This window comes from Diabrotica virgifera, chromosome 5 (genome assembly GCF_917563875.1).
Source record: "Diabrotica virgifera virgifera chromosome 5, PGI_DIABVI_V3a".
Classification (NCBI taxonomy): domain Eukaryota; kingdom Metazoa; phylum Arthropoda; class Insecta; order Coleoptera; family Chrysomelidae; genus Diabrotica; species Diabrotica virgifera.
Genome location: NC_065447.1, coordinates 9,862,417 through 9,879,070, shown reverse-complemented (window position 1 = coordinate 9,879,070; position 16,654 = coordinate 9,862,417). Strand labels below are relative to the sequence as shown.

The following is a 16,654-nucleotide window of genomic DNA, read 5'->3' as shown; positions in this document are numbered from 1 at the left end:
CTTAACCTGACCCAATTAATTTCATTTAATTATATCACACCTCATCACAAGCTTCTTACAAGAACATAGTCAGCGATTTTGGTATGGTTTAAAGCCAGACTACATCAACATCGCCTATAAATCGTCCTGGTAATCGCCTTGCAGCGAGACCAAAAACAAAAAGAAGAAGAAGAAGAAATGTAATTTTTGACAATAAATTGCCAAAAAACTATCAAAATAACAATGTTCGACAAAATATTATTTTGTTATGTAGCAAATGGAGAAAAATTTGTGATTTGTGATATTATGTGAATATCTACGATGTTATCTAGGAAATTGAAAAAAATTATTTGTGATTTGTACAGAAATTTTCGGATATGAAAGTCTAGGATGGGTAATTAATTAATAATATAGAAAACAGTTTGGAGTGTTGTACCAAATGTGGTTTGCATAATTTTTTTTCTAGGGCATAACTTTTTTACATTTTTAGTTTTCACAATACTTTTATGTCATTGAGTTTCTTCTATCAGCTTGAGGTACCACATCCAGATTATGACTTAATACTTCTTTTGACATCATAACCGTGGGTGGGTGTTTGACCTTCCATTTAGATCTCTCTTGTGCCCTTCTCTTCGATTAGATTATGACTTAATAATTGTCCAAAATAAACTTTGGATTTTAAAGTAACATTCCTTGGAGCATGTCGGCTCTATTCCATCACATATTATATGTCTTGAAGCGAACCTGTAAGAAAAATGAACAAATTTTGTTTGGTATAGCCTAATTTTCCAACGACTTTTCCATTTTCTAATGGTATTGGCAATTTTTTGTACATTTCTGCCTCTTAGCAGTTCTTTCCACTGCTACAATAGCATTACCATAAGATAATTAAATATGGGGCCCTTTTCAACCTATATCCTTAAAGTATGAGTTTAAGAAAAGTCCTTATTCACTACATTGTGACATTCTGGTTCTAGAGATTTTCCTATTAAATTTACAAGAATCATTCACAGAATGTGAAACATATATTTACTTACTATTGTTATTAGTATTTTCTTTTGACTTTTATCTGAGGAAAATAGCGAAATATAAGTATAATACTTCATGTTTTTCCTATTGCCGTTTTTCATGACTAAAAACATGATACGGGCCTATGGTATTGATTCCTCTCCTTGGCTCTGTGTATAATTCTGTCTGCATCTTTTGCTTGAATAGGAATATTATTAGCTTCAAGGCTTTGACGATAAAAACAGGTGTGGGCCTATTATTGTTACCAACGATTTAAGGAAGTTGACACACTATATAAGAAATTAACTCATGCACAGAATTCTATCCAGTTCGTAGGATGGTGCCGCAACAACAACATTTTCCCCAAATGCTTGAAGCTAAGGCTATCCTATTCAAGCAGAAGATTGGACAAAATTTTACACAGATGGGAGAGGATTTAATAAAAACACGATATTATTATTATTACTACAATTAGTAAAAATAGATGACATTTAATAAAGAACTTACCAAAAATACCTATATTAAAATGTAGTTATCAGGCTCCATCGAGGTTTCATAACTTTTAAATCAATTATACGTTACTTTTCAGATTTAGTAAAAAGACTATTAGTGGATCCGAAGATAAAATATAAAATGAAATTATATAAAAAAGTTAATGCGAATCGCAATGTAAGGATTTTTACCTTCAAGTTACCCGAAGATGACATGATATTAGGTATTCATTTTATAAGTATTATAAGTACAGATTCTAGTGATCACATTTTGGTCCATTATCACAAACTTTTGTTTCGCATTATTTTGTAGTTTGTTACTGATTACTGAACGAGTTGTTTTTCTGACATTGAGCATTCTCTGTCTCCTTCTTGAACTATTTTTCTGCTGGTGTTACAGAAAACAGTAAAGTAGAAAAATTAATTTTTTAAATGTTTTTTAAATTCCAGCCCTAATACCCTAATCTGGGTACAATTTGGGGGGTCAGATAGGTACCATTATGGAGTGTGACTGGTTTGATCTTCGGACATGTAGGTCCCACTGTTCCATTAGAACACACGTATGTCTCCTGATCTGAGGCTAGCTTGTGTGTGTGGGGGGGGGGGGCGGGGGGACGCCTGTGCTAGTTTTGCAAGCGGGCACCTCATACCCTAGCGCCGGTACTGACAGCTGAAGTCGTGTCCTGGCCTCTCCCAGCATCTGTCTCTAAACATCCCGTTCCTCGGCTGCTCTCGTCTCGTGTAGTTAATTACCTATCTAATATCTCTCTAACATGGGCATCGGTTCCCCTTCGTTGTCTTTTTCTTCCTATTGACCGGCGACGTCCCACCATAGTTAAGGGCTTGTCCATATGCAGGCGGTTTGCCAACGTCGACTGAGAGGTTTACCTGTTTCCCCCTGTTTATCTTGGTGACTTCAAAGGCGGCATTACGGTGAGATCAAGTAAAACAGGTAAACCGCGCGCGCGCAGTCGACGTTGGCCAACCCCCACATATGAACAAGCACTAAACCACAGTATACAGATGAATACTGTGTATACTGTGGTTAAACTTAGGGCTTGTTCATCAGTGGCGGTCGGTCAGGGTCGGCAGGGTTGGCAATGCCGACCCACACATTTATATAGATAGATTTTTTTAATATTTGTATCTATGAAGTAAAAAAAAATCTGTCAGATAATACAGACTAAATTTTATTCATGGTTTTTAAAAGGATTTGATCAATCCGAGCGTTAAGTGATCCCTGCGCATAACAGACTTCTCAAAAAATGAATGATCCGAGCCACTCATCTGACTTTTCGGCTAGCCGTACCTAACTAGCCGAAATAACAAGTCGATGAGCAAGCGAACATACATTCTCTCCGTAGGCAGGTACGGCATATTTAAATCTGCCGGTCGGTGTTTCATTTGGCATCGCCAGATCGCATCGGCAGAAATTGCCAAAAATAATTACGCCGTTTTACTTCGTTTAATTGATATTGTAATTTTTTTAGGTTGTCAGGAATTATCATTTAGTGGACATGATGGATCGAAGCATTTGTTAAAAATCAAAGTAATTATAGAGATAATAATGAAATTGTTTTAGAAATATTTACTTTCTAATTCGAAGTGTATTCGTAATACAGAGTGAACTAATACATATACCTAATCAAATAGTTACATTTTGAATAACGTTATTGAATCTGAGATTTAGAAAACCATTTGCTTTTCGCTGGAACTAGATGAAACTTCTGATTATCATGTCATTCACAATTATCAATTATTGTTGTTCGATACGCGTTACGTGGTAATATTTATGAGAGGTTTTTAGGTTTTAGAGACGTGAGTAAAAGCAATAAGGCATAATATATTTTTGGAGTTTTAAAGAACAGATTAAAATTTTTTGATATCAAAAATAAATTGGTAGGGCAAACTGGGGCAATCTTATGACGGCGTTGCTGTGATGTGTGGTGAATTGAATGGTCTCCAGTCAAAAGTTAAAACTACATATTGCATCACAAGCTTTATTTACTCACTATTATGCGCATATAATGAATTTAGTTTTGCATGATACGTGTAAAAAAATAAAGAATATCGTCTTTTCTTGCCAGTTTAGCTCACCTAAACGGATTACTGCTTTAGAACAAATTTGTTTCGAAAAAAAAGCGAACAGTTTGTCAGACGCGATGAAATTTTAAATCTCGATTAGTTTTATCTAAGCAGATTATCTCTGGTAGTTTTAGTATCTGTAGCAGATTTTCGTGAACAGGTTTTGGAAGTTTTTGATTTTATTATCGAAGGCGACGATTTTGAAATTGGCGATACCTCGATCCGTGAAGCAAGCGGTTTGAGAACTTTATTAAATAATTACTCTTTTAATATTCTTTTAAATATTTTTAAGACAGAGTTTGCCTAAGATATTCATTATTGTTCAAAATCAGTCAACTGACATTATTTATTCAAAAAATAGAATACGAAAGCTGGTGAAAAATCTCAGAGATTTTCGTAATGATAGTAGTTTCCAATATATACGCAGTGGCATTTTGGATTCGCTTGATATTTCCGAACCATCCCAAAAAAGACAACAACATGATACATCTCTCGAAAAACGAGTAGGTATATCTTGAAATTTTGGATACCTACTAATATATGCAAATATTATAGATACTCGTTTTTCGAATTTTGAAGATTTGCAAATTTTTGACCTCTTTGACGATTCAAAATTTAAAAGTTACCTTCGCCAAAGAATTTCCAAGGTATTTATTATAACAAGTTAGGTACTTAAAAATTATGCCGATCCAAATATTTTCAGAAAGTGGGATAAGTTACAAAATATGTATGTATAATTCTATGTAGTAATGTACTGCAATTCATTATAACAAACTGTTCATAGATTTTCTTATCACCACTACCACCAATTTCTGCCTCAAATAAACGGGATTTATCTTGTCTCAAAAGAATTAACAAGTATTGTCGAAACGCCAGGAAACAAAAATTTCCTATGATGATTTAAGCCTTTTAGTTTGATGGTATACCTATATGAGGAGACAAAAAAACCTTGCCGACCCTGTCTCCAAGGCCACGAGACGCCACTGTTGTTCATATTATGTGGGCGGTTGGCCAACGTCGACTGCGCGGTTTACCTGTTTTACTTGATCTCAAACTAATGCCGCCTTTGAAGTTTCACCCTAATACCAAGACAAACAGGGGGAAAACAGGTAAACCTCTCAGTCGAAGTTGGCAAACCGCCCGCATATGGACATGCCCTAAGCGTTCTAATAGGTATTCCGTTCCGTTATTATCCATATTTTTATAAGGTGACCTCTCCAACGCAAGCTTTGTATTTTAACAGAATTTGCTAAAGAAGACTGTTCGTAACATTGATATAACTCGTGGTTGAACTTTATTTTCCACATACCATTGTCACAGATGGGTCACAATATCCTTCTCAATATCGTTCTTTCAAACGTATCTACTCATAAAGTTTATTATTTTTCTGTCATCCATGTTTCTGTGCCATATGTGGCTATTTTAGACATTTATTACTCCTCTAGTATTACCACGATTTAAATCTTCAACATTTTTAGTGTTTGATCGTTTTTGTATCTTCTCTTCTTTTTTCTGCATATTTAGTCTGCCTTTCTTCTTTCTTCGTTCTACATAAAATTTTTCGCCTCTTTCTCGTGTTATTCTTTGAATATACAACACGTATAGTTAATTTCATTTGTCTATTTCTTGTTTACGTTCTTCATGAAACCAAAGCTCTTTTTTTGAAGTTTTTTAATTCTTATCACTCCTTTAACCGTTTTCCATGTTAACTCCGGAATTTTATTATATTCTTTTTCTATTTCTTCCTCGCTTTCTATTCAATTCATCTCGCAATCACTTTGCTGTTTGAATTTTTCAGGTTGTCCTTTTCAATCCTTTTTATTTAGAAGATAAAAAAGGAATTTTTCGGAAGTATTTTTGATAAACAAGTTAAATATTAGATATTGTTGTACTTTATTATTTTTTGTTGAATAAATTTGTTGAATAAATAAAAACAAAATAAAAAAAGGCAACACAATGTACCTATGTATCTAAAAATAATATTGTAGTATGTACTTATGATATAAAATAAGAAATTTATGACTATGAATCTGCAATCAATCACAAACAAGTCTGGCTAATTGGCTCTGCCAAAGCCATATTTCAAAAAAAAATTGGTATTATTCAATTCCTTATATTATGTTGAAATTAAAAGAGGAATTTTTTGTTATAATTTTTGTAAAATACGTTGCCTTTTATTGTTTGTTGTTTTTTTTTTTTAGTTTATTGTTGAACAAAAGTTGTTCTAACATTTGGCATTTAGTTCTTGATATTTAGAAAATAAAAACAAATATTTTCCTAGTGATTTTTGTAAAACAAGTTGTAATTTGTTAAGGAAATACAGCTTTTGTTCTAATGTATTGTTGAACAAGTGTTAAAACATTTGACACAAACATTCTGTTAATTTCAAGCCTTAATTATTACTCGACTTGATGTTGCTATTACATTTTTGTTTGGCTTTACTTTAAAGAATGAGTTTTCAGCTTATTAAAGCTAAAAATTAAAGAATATTTTAGGCCATGCTTGTGGACAACATTGTTTGTTTCACGCCAAAATTGGAGGCAAAGATATTTCAAGAACGTATTCCCCAACATCAATTTGTTCTACAAGAGGATATGCTGAATTTATGATAAAGGTAAAGAATATTGTATCGCCATAGTGGCACAAGGATTGGGTATCTCAATTTTAACTTTCAAGATAGGCATGTGAACAGGGATTTTTGCCTTTTATTTTTTGTCCAATTATTTGTTTGGTCAAACAAAACTCAATTTTTTGTAGTTTTTTGCTGTATTTACTTGAATTATTTTTCCTGCAGAGAAGACTATATGGTCATTCTCAAACGTAACAACGAAAATATGCTTCTTTTTGTTAAGTGATTGTTACATTTTTTGCAAAAACGAGTTACCCAGTTCTTGTATATCTCGATCACTATAAGCAACAAATATTTCAGTGAACCATTTATTGTTCTTAGATTTATTTTAAAAACGAAGACCCTAAATTCCCGGCTGGTGGTAAAATGTCACAACATTTGGACAGTCTGAAAATTGGTGATGTAATCCAAGTATCTAATCCTTCTGGTAAAGTTATTTATAAGGGAGGAGGTAAATTCTATATAACTCATAAAGCTGGGACGCTTGTAGTAAACACCAAAAAACTTGGATTTATAGTAGGTAAGTAATGTTTAGTGCCCAATATTTTGTTTGTTTATTTTTTTGTCATCGCTTAGGTATCTCTTTAATTATTCAAACGTCTTACTTCTATCATGCTGATTTTTCTTTTCAATCTATACTATACTTTGATGATGTTGCATACATTAGTAACCAAAAATCCAAAACCAAGGGTTAAGCAGATTGGCCACAACTTCAGAGTTGTACAAGAGTTTAAATATCTGGGGATGGTAATCACAGATCACTAACGTATAGAAAAAGACGTATGGATAGCTGCGGGGAATAGAACATTATACTCCCTATCACCATTATTAAGATCTAAGCTGCTAAAAAGACAATCAAAAGTTGATTAATAGCAAGCTGAAAATTTGTTAATATCTTAACGGTGTCTAGTCGGACAAACTTTGATATATGAGAACACTGGAACAAGGAAAGTTTTAATTGTGGAACAGGTTAAAAATTTGGAACGTCAGACTACGAAAACGTTCCATGTATTTTGTCGGACAGAATTTCCAATTGATATGTTACCATTTCATTAAACTCTCATGCCAAAAAAAAGACTGGTGTTTATCACCAACTGGGGATTTTAATAAGTGGAACACGAAGAACATGTCAAATGACAGGAATCATGTTGGTTAGTGATATCAGTCTGATTTTTGCATGAGAGTTTAATGAAAGGGTAACAAATCAGTTGGATGTTCTGTCCGACGAAATACATGGGACGTTTTCGTAATCTGACATTCCAAATCTTTAAACTGTTCCACAATTAAAACTTCCCCTGTTCCGCTGTTCCAGTGTTCCCGTACATCAAAGTTTGTCCGACTAGACACCGTTAAGCTATTAACAAATTTTCAGCTTGCTATTAATCAACTTTTTTTTTGGTAGTCGGGATCCAGGTCTATAAGACGTGGAACTTATGGATAAAAACATGGACTCTATATCAGCGGAAAGCATCGTCAGACATATAAGAGCTAACCGGATAAGTTGGTCAGGTCCTCTGGTAAGATCAGAGGAAGACAGAGTGTTAAAGACAATATTTTTTAAGAGACCAAACGGTAGAAGATCAGTTGACCGTCTCAGAAAAATATGGAAGGATATTGTTGAAGCCGATTTACCTAGGATTAGCAAAGAAATTATTACAATGGAAGCCGATGGGATGACGAAAAACGGAAGTCTCAGAACGTTAGGTCAGACTCAGAACGTTTGCAACAGTCAGCAGTCATTCACTGCTTAGTTCGTTTCCGTTTATTTCCATTTGTTTCCATGCGGTATCCAAGGAGTGTTAATTACTATTGACTTTCTTGAATAATTTCAAGCTTTAACTAAGATTCCTTTCCATAATTTTTTGCCAAGAAAGCAATTCGATATGTATACGACTGCTAATGATAAATCTTTCCACAGGCGGAATTGGAATCACTCCTGTAATACAAATGTTGAGGACAATAATAGCCGATCCTCTAGATGGCATAAACTGTACCCTCATCTACGCCTCCAAAACCGAAGCAGACATTATTGGCAAAGAAGAATTAAACGAAACGGCTAAAAAAATGCCAGGCCGGTTAAAAATCTGGCATACACTAGAACAGCCTCCCCCTGGTAATTTTTTCGGTTCCAATCACATCTCGTAACGCGACAGTTCGTAACCCCACAAAATGAGTGGCGCATACAATATTCCAGCTACAAAAGAGCTGATATAAATATTACGTGGCGCGAAAATGTATTTTCATTTTGATGGAAAACAAAATTCTAGTTTTATTTTAAAAGATTTTTTCATAATATTTGCTAAATTTGAAGTAAACGCGCCACAAAAGAGTTTCAAAATTCAAACTGTATCAAAGTTACTCTTTTTTGGCGCGTTTTACTTCAAATTTAGCAAATATCATGGAAAAATCTTCTACTCGCCGTTACGAATTTATGGCGTTACGGATTGTGGAGTTACGAAATGTCGCGTTACGGGATGTCTTATTACCATTTTTTTTTTCTATATAGAACAAACCTATATTGTCATACATTTTGTTTTAGACTGGCGATTCGGCAAAGGGTTTGTTTCAAAAGATATGATGAGAGATCATCTTTTTCCACCAAGTACACAATCGTTAAATTTGCTGTCGGGCCCTTATCCGATGCTTAAAGCTTTGGCAAAACAATTATCCGATCTGGGTTATAGTAAACAAATGTATAGTAGATATTTTTGAATAAATTTTGTCAACGTAGCAGTGAAATACTCTAGTCAGAGTGATTCGCAGAATGACTTTCAGTCATTCTGCAAATCACATACGGAAGTTTTAATTTGAGATTTTTATATAATGTGAAGAAAAAGAATTTTGGTACAGAATTTAAAGAAGCTGGATTTTGCTAGTAAGGTGAATTTTGGGACCCCACAAAAGATACAAACAAGTTTTCCATGCCTACCCCCGAGTTTCCCCTTAAAACCCCCTCCTCGTAGGGGGGAAACATCAGTTTCCAAAGAATGTGTACGCCAAAGAGAAAATTAGTCCATGTGGTGAGACCGCTCCCGTCTGGAAAATTTTCTGATTCGGTTTCTTTGTCGATTCCTATTCAAAAATGTCCCCTTTAAACAAATATAAAGGGTGCCGGGCGGAATTTTTGGGCAGAAGTTGTTTAAACAATTTTTTTAAACAAATACAAAAGATCATGTTTTTCTGCTCTGAAATATATATTTTTAGGTTTTTTGGGTCATTCTAAACAAGAAATATATCTTGTAATTTTTCTCAAAAATTGATAGTTTTCGAGTTATAAGCGATTTAAAATCTGAAAAATGCGAAAATACGCATTTGTGAGGCTTAAAAACTCATATTTAGATTAGAATTTTTGAGGCTGCCAGATACTTAATTTGAAGGCTAAACATTGAGCTTCAAGATTCTGAAGAGTGGTCGCGTCTAACTTTAATTTATACCGTTGTTTTTTAATTGTTAAATATGCATGTTTATCCGATTTTTTTGCCGGTGCGGCGCGCTCTATTTCAAAAATCTCCTATTTTCCTCCGAAAAATATTTTTTCTAGATTCTTTGGGATATTCTAAATAAAATAAGTTTCTTGACATTTTTCTCAAAAATTAATAGTTTTAAAGTTAGATGCAATTTAAAAACCGAAAATACGTTTTTTTTTTGTCATTTTTCGGATTTTAAATCGCTTATAACTTTAAAACTATTAACTTTTGAGAAAAATTTCAAAAAACTTATTTTATTTAGAATATCCCAAAGAATCTAGAAAAAAAATTGGGGAAAATAGGAGATTTTTTAAATAAAGCGCGCCGCACCGGCAAAAAAATCGGATAAACATGCTTATTTAACAATTAAAGAACAACGGTATAAATTAAAGTTAGATGCGATCACTCTTCAAAATCTTGAAGCTGAATGTTTATTCTTTAAACTAAGTGTCTGGCAACCTCAAAAATACTAATTTAAGTATAAGTTTTTAAACCTCAAAAATGCGTGTTTTCGCATTTTTCAGATTTTAAATCGCTTATAACTCAAAAACTATCAATTTTTGAGAAAAATTACAAGATACCTTTCTTATTTAGAATGACCCAAAAAACCTAAAAATATATATTTTAGAGCAAAAAAACGTGATCTTTTGTATCTGTATAAAAAAATTGTTTAAACAATTTCTGCCAAAAAATTCCGCCCGGCACCCTTCAGATTTGTTTCAAGGGGACATTTTTTAATAGGAATCCACAAAGAAACCGAATCAGAAATTTTTTCATTCGGGAGCGGTGTCAACACATGGACTAAATATTGTTCTGGAGCTATCGTCACGTCACGGAAAAAGCTTCTACGAAGACTGCGTTTGATGGTATTTGTAACTAAAGTTGTGTAGTTTTAAAACACGTATCAATGCAATCGAAAAGAAGCAGTTTTAACTTATTTATTTGAAGTTTTCATATTCTAAGAGCTTTACAGGTTCACTGTGAATGTAATCGAGACCAGATGATTTTCCAGTTTTCATGTTTTTAATGCGCTTTATTTTATTTCTGATGTTAGAAGTCAGAATCATCATCATCAATGGTGCTAGAGCCCTATGAAAGAGCCTCGACCTTCCTAAGTTTATTACGCCAGTCAGTCCTATCCATTGCCAACCGTTGCCAGTTTGCTGCGCCTATTTTTCTCCCATCCTCATCTACACCATCCTTCCATCTGAGTTTTGGCCTACCTCTATTTCTACTTCCCACAGGTTGTGACAAGGATTTTTCTAAGAGGGTTGTTCTGCTATGATCTTTCTAGATGTCCTGCCCACCTTAGCCTTCCTATTCTTATAAGAATTTTAAATTTCACCAAATTTTTGTTTATATCTGTGGTATACCTCGTAGTTGTACCTCCTCCTCCAAACACCATTTTCACAGATGCCACCGAATATTGCTCTCAGGATCCTTCGTTCAAATATAAGCAGAAGGTTTTCATCTACCTTGGAGATGGTCCATGCCTCCGATCCATATGTCAACACTAGTTGGATAAGGGTTTTGTATATGGATATTTTTGTTTTTTGGCTTGAGTTTCAGCTTCTCATAATATGTCTTCTCTTCTTCTTCTTTGAGTGCCTCTCCTATCGGAGATTGGATATCATTAGGGCGATCCTAATTTTATTTACTGCTGTTTTGAACAATTCGTTAGTGGTACAGCCAAACCACTCTCTCAAATTTCTCATCCAGGACATTCTTCTACGGCATGGATTTCTTCGTCCTTGGATTTTTCCTTGCATTATATTTTGTAGGAATGTGTACTTTTGTCCCCTCATCAGGTGGCCTAAGTATTCAAGTTTTCTCTTTTTTATATTCAGTAGAACTTCTGTCTCGTTATTTATTCTGCGTATTACTTCTTCATTTGTAATTTTATCCACCCAACTTATTCTTAGTATACGGCGGTAGCACCACATCTCAAAGCTTTCAAGATTTTTAATATTCCTCTGTTTAAGAGTCCATGACTCAACACCGTAGAGCAAAGTACTGAATACATAGCATTTTAACATTCTAGTTCGTAGATGAATACTAATATCACGATTACAAAATAATTTTTTCATTTTTATAAAAGTAGACCTGGCAATTTCAATACGTCTTTTTATCACCCGTGTTGAGCTGGCCCCCCCCCCCCACTTGCAAAAATTAAAAAACAAATAGCCCTGATTTATGAGCTATTTATGAGCTCTCATATTCCGCAAACTAAAAATTTTGAGCTCGTTCCACTGAGCAGGAATTTAATACCCTAGTGGGGGGGGGGGGGCTGAGTCAGCCCCCCCCACTACTTAAAAATAGGAATATTGAATCGGTTTTTGCGGCAGAATTACGAGCTATTTATGAGCTCTTGAAATTATATAGTTTCGATTTTTGAGCTCATCCCCTTCACCCCCAAACAACCCTTTAATTGATTTAACTTAAGAGAAAGATGCTGAGAAAACTTAAAATATATCGTATTGCGAATATAATTCCTATAGCTTATATACTCTAAGAATAAACTATTAAATCAAGAGCATTTCGATTATTGAGCTACAACCCCTTCGCCAGAAAACCACCCTATCTTCCCGGCTTAAGAGAAAGTTGTATTAAAAATGCGTTAAACTAATTATTTGGTGACTACATATCATTTAATAATTTATAAGCTTCCAAATTACGCGCATTTAGATCAGTAAATTGCAATTTATTTTGTATAGTGCAGTCACTGAAGGTAAAAATCAACGATTACCTTCAATTTCGGTGAACCTTCATCGATTTTCACGAAAATTGGTCAGTAGTTAGAGGATACGTCAAGAAACAAAGGTGACATGGTACCACCTTGCGCCTTTACCCTGAGGGTGGATACCGCCCTTTCTCGGGGGTGAAAATTATTTTATAAAAAATAAATGCACAAATCAATAAAAGAACAAATTAAAAGCAAAACTTATTATATAAAGTTAATAAAATAAGTCAATACTTTTTAAGTTATTAAAGATCAAAGATTTTAATTATTTGTGAAAAAATGCATGTTTTGAAAAGGTTTTTTGTAAATCACTGAAAAACTTTAAGTTTTTACAAAAAAGTTAATAGTAGTTTAATTCGTATAGCTTATATTCTAAGAATAAACTCTTAAATCACGCGTCTTTCGATTATAGAGCTACAACCCCTTCGCAAGAAAACGACCCCATATTCCCGGCTTAAGAGAGAGTTGTTCTTAAAATAATTTAAATTAATTATTTGGCGACTACATATCGTTTAATAATTTATGAGCTTGCAAAATATACGCATCTCAATTATTGAATTGCCATTTTCTTTCTATAGTGCAGTCACTGAAGGTAAAAATCTACTAGTACCTTCGATTTCGGTAAATCTCCATTCATTTTCACGAAAATTGGTGAGCGGATTTTGATACTATCAACTTTTTCTGCATCTTATTTTTCATAGTTATTTCTAAGTACTTTGACAAGTATTTAGTACCTAAGTGTTATAAAATGCATCTCTTTCCCGTTATTTAAGCTTGAACCCTTAGATTTTAACAGTCGCGGAAAAAATATACATTTAATTACCAATAACTTACTTTAAATTAACATTAAAGGGTTTTTCAAGTAAGCAATTTATTATATTTTTTATTAGCTTCAATTTTAGTGATGAAAACTTTTTTGTAAAAACTTACAGTTTTTGAGTCATTTATGAAAAATCGCTCTAAAGCATGCATTTTCTTTCCAAAAATTAAAATATTTGATCTTTAATAACTCAAAAAGTATTGATTTATTTTAATCACATTATATAACAAATTTTGCTTACAATTTGTCCCTCTCTCGATTTGTGGGGTTATTTTTAATAAAGTAATTTTCACTCCCGAGAAGGGGTGACATATACCCCAGGCTAAAACCCCAAGTTGTTATTGTCAATTCGTGAAAATCAATGGAGATTTACCGAAATCGAAGGTACTAGTTGATTTTTACCTTCAGTGACTGCACTATAGAAAGAAAATGGCAATTCAATAATTGAGATGCGTATATTTTGCAAGCTCATAAATTATTAAACGATATGTAGTCGCCAAATAATTAATTTAAATTATTTTAAGAACAACTCTCTCTTAAGCCGGGAATATGGGGTCGTTTTCTTGCGAAGGGGTTGTAGCTCTATAATCGAAAGACGCGTGATTTAAGAGTTTATTCTTAGAATATAAGCTATACGAATTAAACTACTATTAACTTTTTTGTAAAAACTTAAAGTTTTTCAGTGATTTACAAAAAACCTTTTCAAAACATGCATTTTTTTCACAAATAATTAAAATCTTTGATCTTTAATAACTTAAAAAGTATTGACTTATTTTATTAACTTTATATAATAAATTTTGCTTTTAATTTGTTCTTTTATTGATTTGTGCATTTATTTTTTATAAAATAATTTTCACCCCCGAGAAGGGGCGGTATCCACCCTCAGGGTAAAGGCGCAAGGTGGTACCATGTCACCTTTGTTTCTTGACGTATCCTCTAACTACTGACCAATTTTCGTGAAAATCGATAAAGGTTCACCGAAATTGAAGGTAATCGTTGATTTTTACCTTCAGTGACTGCACTATACAAAATAAATTGCAATTTACTGATCTGAATGCGCGTAATTTGGAAGCTTATAAATTATTAAATGATATGTAGTCGCCAAATAATTAGTTTAATGCATTTTAAGTACAACTTTCTCTTAAGCCGGGAAGATAGGGTGGTTTTCTTGCGAAGGGGTTGTAGCTCAATAATCGAAATGCTCTTGATTTAATAGTTTATTCTTAGAGTATATAAGCTATATGAATTATATCCGCAATACGATATATTTTAAGTTTTCCCAGCATCTTTCTCTTAAGTTAAATCAATTAAAGGGTTGTTTGGGGGTGAAGGGGATGAGCTCAAAAATCGAAACTATATAATTTCAAGAGCTCATAAATAGCTCGTAATTCTGCCGCAAAAACCGATTCAATATTCCTATTTTTAAGTAGGGGGGGGGGCTGACTCAGCCCCCCCCACTAGGGTATTAAATTCCTGCTCAGTGGAACGAGCTCAAAATTTTTAGTTTGCGGAATATGAGAGCTCATAAATAGCTCATAAATCAGGGCTATTTGTTTTTTAATTTTTGCAAGTGGGGGGGGCCAGCTCAACACGGGTCTTTTTATCTCGTGATTTTGGTCACCTGTTTCATTGATAAGGGTTCCCAAGTATTTGTATTCGTTTACTTTTTCAAGTTGGGTACCGTTTATTGTGATACTAGTGTCATTTATTGGATTCTTACTGAAGGTCATATATTTGGTTTTTCCTTATTCCGTAGTTATTACATGCCTCATTCATACTTTCAACTAGATGTTGTAGATCTTCCGCTGTTCTTGCCATTATCACAGTATCGTCAGCATATCGAATGTTATTGATAACTTCTCCATTGACTATTATCCCTTCGTTTGCATATGAGAGAGCTTCTTGGCATATTTGTTCGCTGTAGATATTAAACAAGAGCGGTGTATCGTTAATATCGATGTCTAGTTTTTGATAGATTCGGTTGTGGATGACTCATCCACATAGAAATATTTTAAGCAGGTGACTCATCAAGGAGATTGTTCGAAGATCTGAACATTGCATTGCCTTAGTTTTCTTCGGTATATTGACAAACGTAGACAGCAACCATTCTTGCGGTATTATACCAGTAGAAGTTATAGTATTATACAGGTTATAGTATTATACCTACTGTATCTTGCATTGAATATATGCAATATTATGGTTACGGATTTATCATTCAAAAGCTTCAGCAGTTCTGTAGGGATTTCATCAGGTCCGTTTGCTTTTCCATTGTTAGCGTTTCTTATTGCGTATTCTCTACTTCTTCTTTCAATATGTCTGGCCCAGTTGCATTGATTATCTGAGTTAAGTTGTTTCTATCGTCTTCAAATAATTCATTCATGTATTCTGTCCATCTTTTTATTTTATTCTCTAGATCTACAATAAGATTTCCATCTTTGTCATTAAGTTTACCTATTTGGCATTTCTTTATGCTTCCTGTTATCTCTTTTACTTTTTTGTGCATATTGAACGCATCGTACTTTTTCTCATAGGTTTCCATTTCTTCACAATGTTCTTTAATCCACGCCTCTTTGGCTTCTTTTATTCTCTTTTTTATGTGTTTGTTTATTTCTTTGTATTTGTCTAGGTAATTCTTCATCTTTCTTCTTTGTTCCATCAAGTCTAGTATGTCCTGTGTCATCCACCCCTTGTTCTTTGTTGTCGTTTTTGTCAGATGTTTCTTTCCTGCTGTTTGTATAGCTATATTTATGTACTTTAATTTTTGGTTAACGTTATCTGTATCATCATAATATGTCTACTCAGTCCAAAATAACATTTGTTTGCTAGGATTATCCTTCGCTTGATTTCTTCCGTCTTGACGTTCTCCTTGGTGATCAGGGAGCCCAAGTATGTGAATTTGTCCACCACTTCAAAGGTAGAGTTATCTGTCGTGAATTGCTGGCTCTATTGTTAAGTGTCGATGCCATCATCTTAGTTTTCTCTGTTTAGTTTTCTGATGTTATGGGAGAATGGGTTAATTATTATCAACGTTTAAACTTTTGTTGACATCTTGTTCCCTGTTGTCTCAGAATAGATTCTGCATTCTGTATATTATATTTTTACCATTTCTCGTAGATTTCTTTTATTATTGGTAGGACCCTAGAATCTCTGTTTGTTAGTAGGTATACCACACTATCTTTTATTTATGTTTCAAGTTAGATCCTTTATTTTCTAGTGGAGAAGTTTGTCACCGTAATTCTTCTACCTCTTCACATATTTCTGTAAGTCACTTCTCCTTGCTTCTAGTATCTTTCGTCTGTCTGTGAACTTCTTTATAGATTTACTATTTATTCTTGTGTTGTCTTCTCAAATTCTTCATTTCTAATATTTCATCGGTCATCCATGGTTTTTTGCCTGTGAGTGTGTGTTTCTGAGATTGTCTTCAGTTTGATTTCT

At 33.7% G+C, this 16,654-nt stretch overlaps 1 protein-coding gene across 1 annotated transcript; it reads left to right on the top strand.

The window, feature by feature from the left end:
- Positions 1-215: 215 nt before the first annotated feature.
- On the top strand, positions 216-8,922 carry LOC114332703 (NADH-cytochrome b5 reductase 2-like). The gene is made up of 6 exons (XM_028282530.2): positions 216-373; positions 1,577-1,702; positions 6,059-6,177; positions 6,514-6,712; positions 8,111-8,305; positions 8,732-8,922. Exons 1-6 carry the CDS (start codon positions 370-372, stop codon positions 8,902-8,904), a joined length of 816 nt encoding a protein of 271 aa, XP_028138331.2. The 5' UTR covers positions 216-369; the 3' UTR covers positions 8,905-8,922.
- Positions 8,923-16,654: the final 7,732 nt, after the last annotated feature.

Excerpts from the sequence above, each read along its gene's own strand:
- LOC114332703 (XM_028282530.2), top strand. Across the intron at positions 6,178-6,513 it reads ATGCTGAATTTATGATAAAG|ATTTATTTTAAAAACGAAGA; the intron begins GTAAAGAATATT and ends TATTGTTCTTAG. Across the intron at positions 8,306-8,731 it reads ACTAGAACAGCCTCCCCCTG|ACTGGCGATTCGGCAAAGGG; the intron begins GTAATTTTTTCG and ends ATTTTGTTTTAG.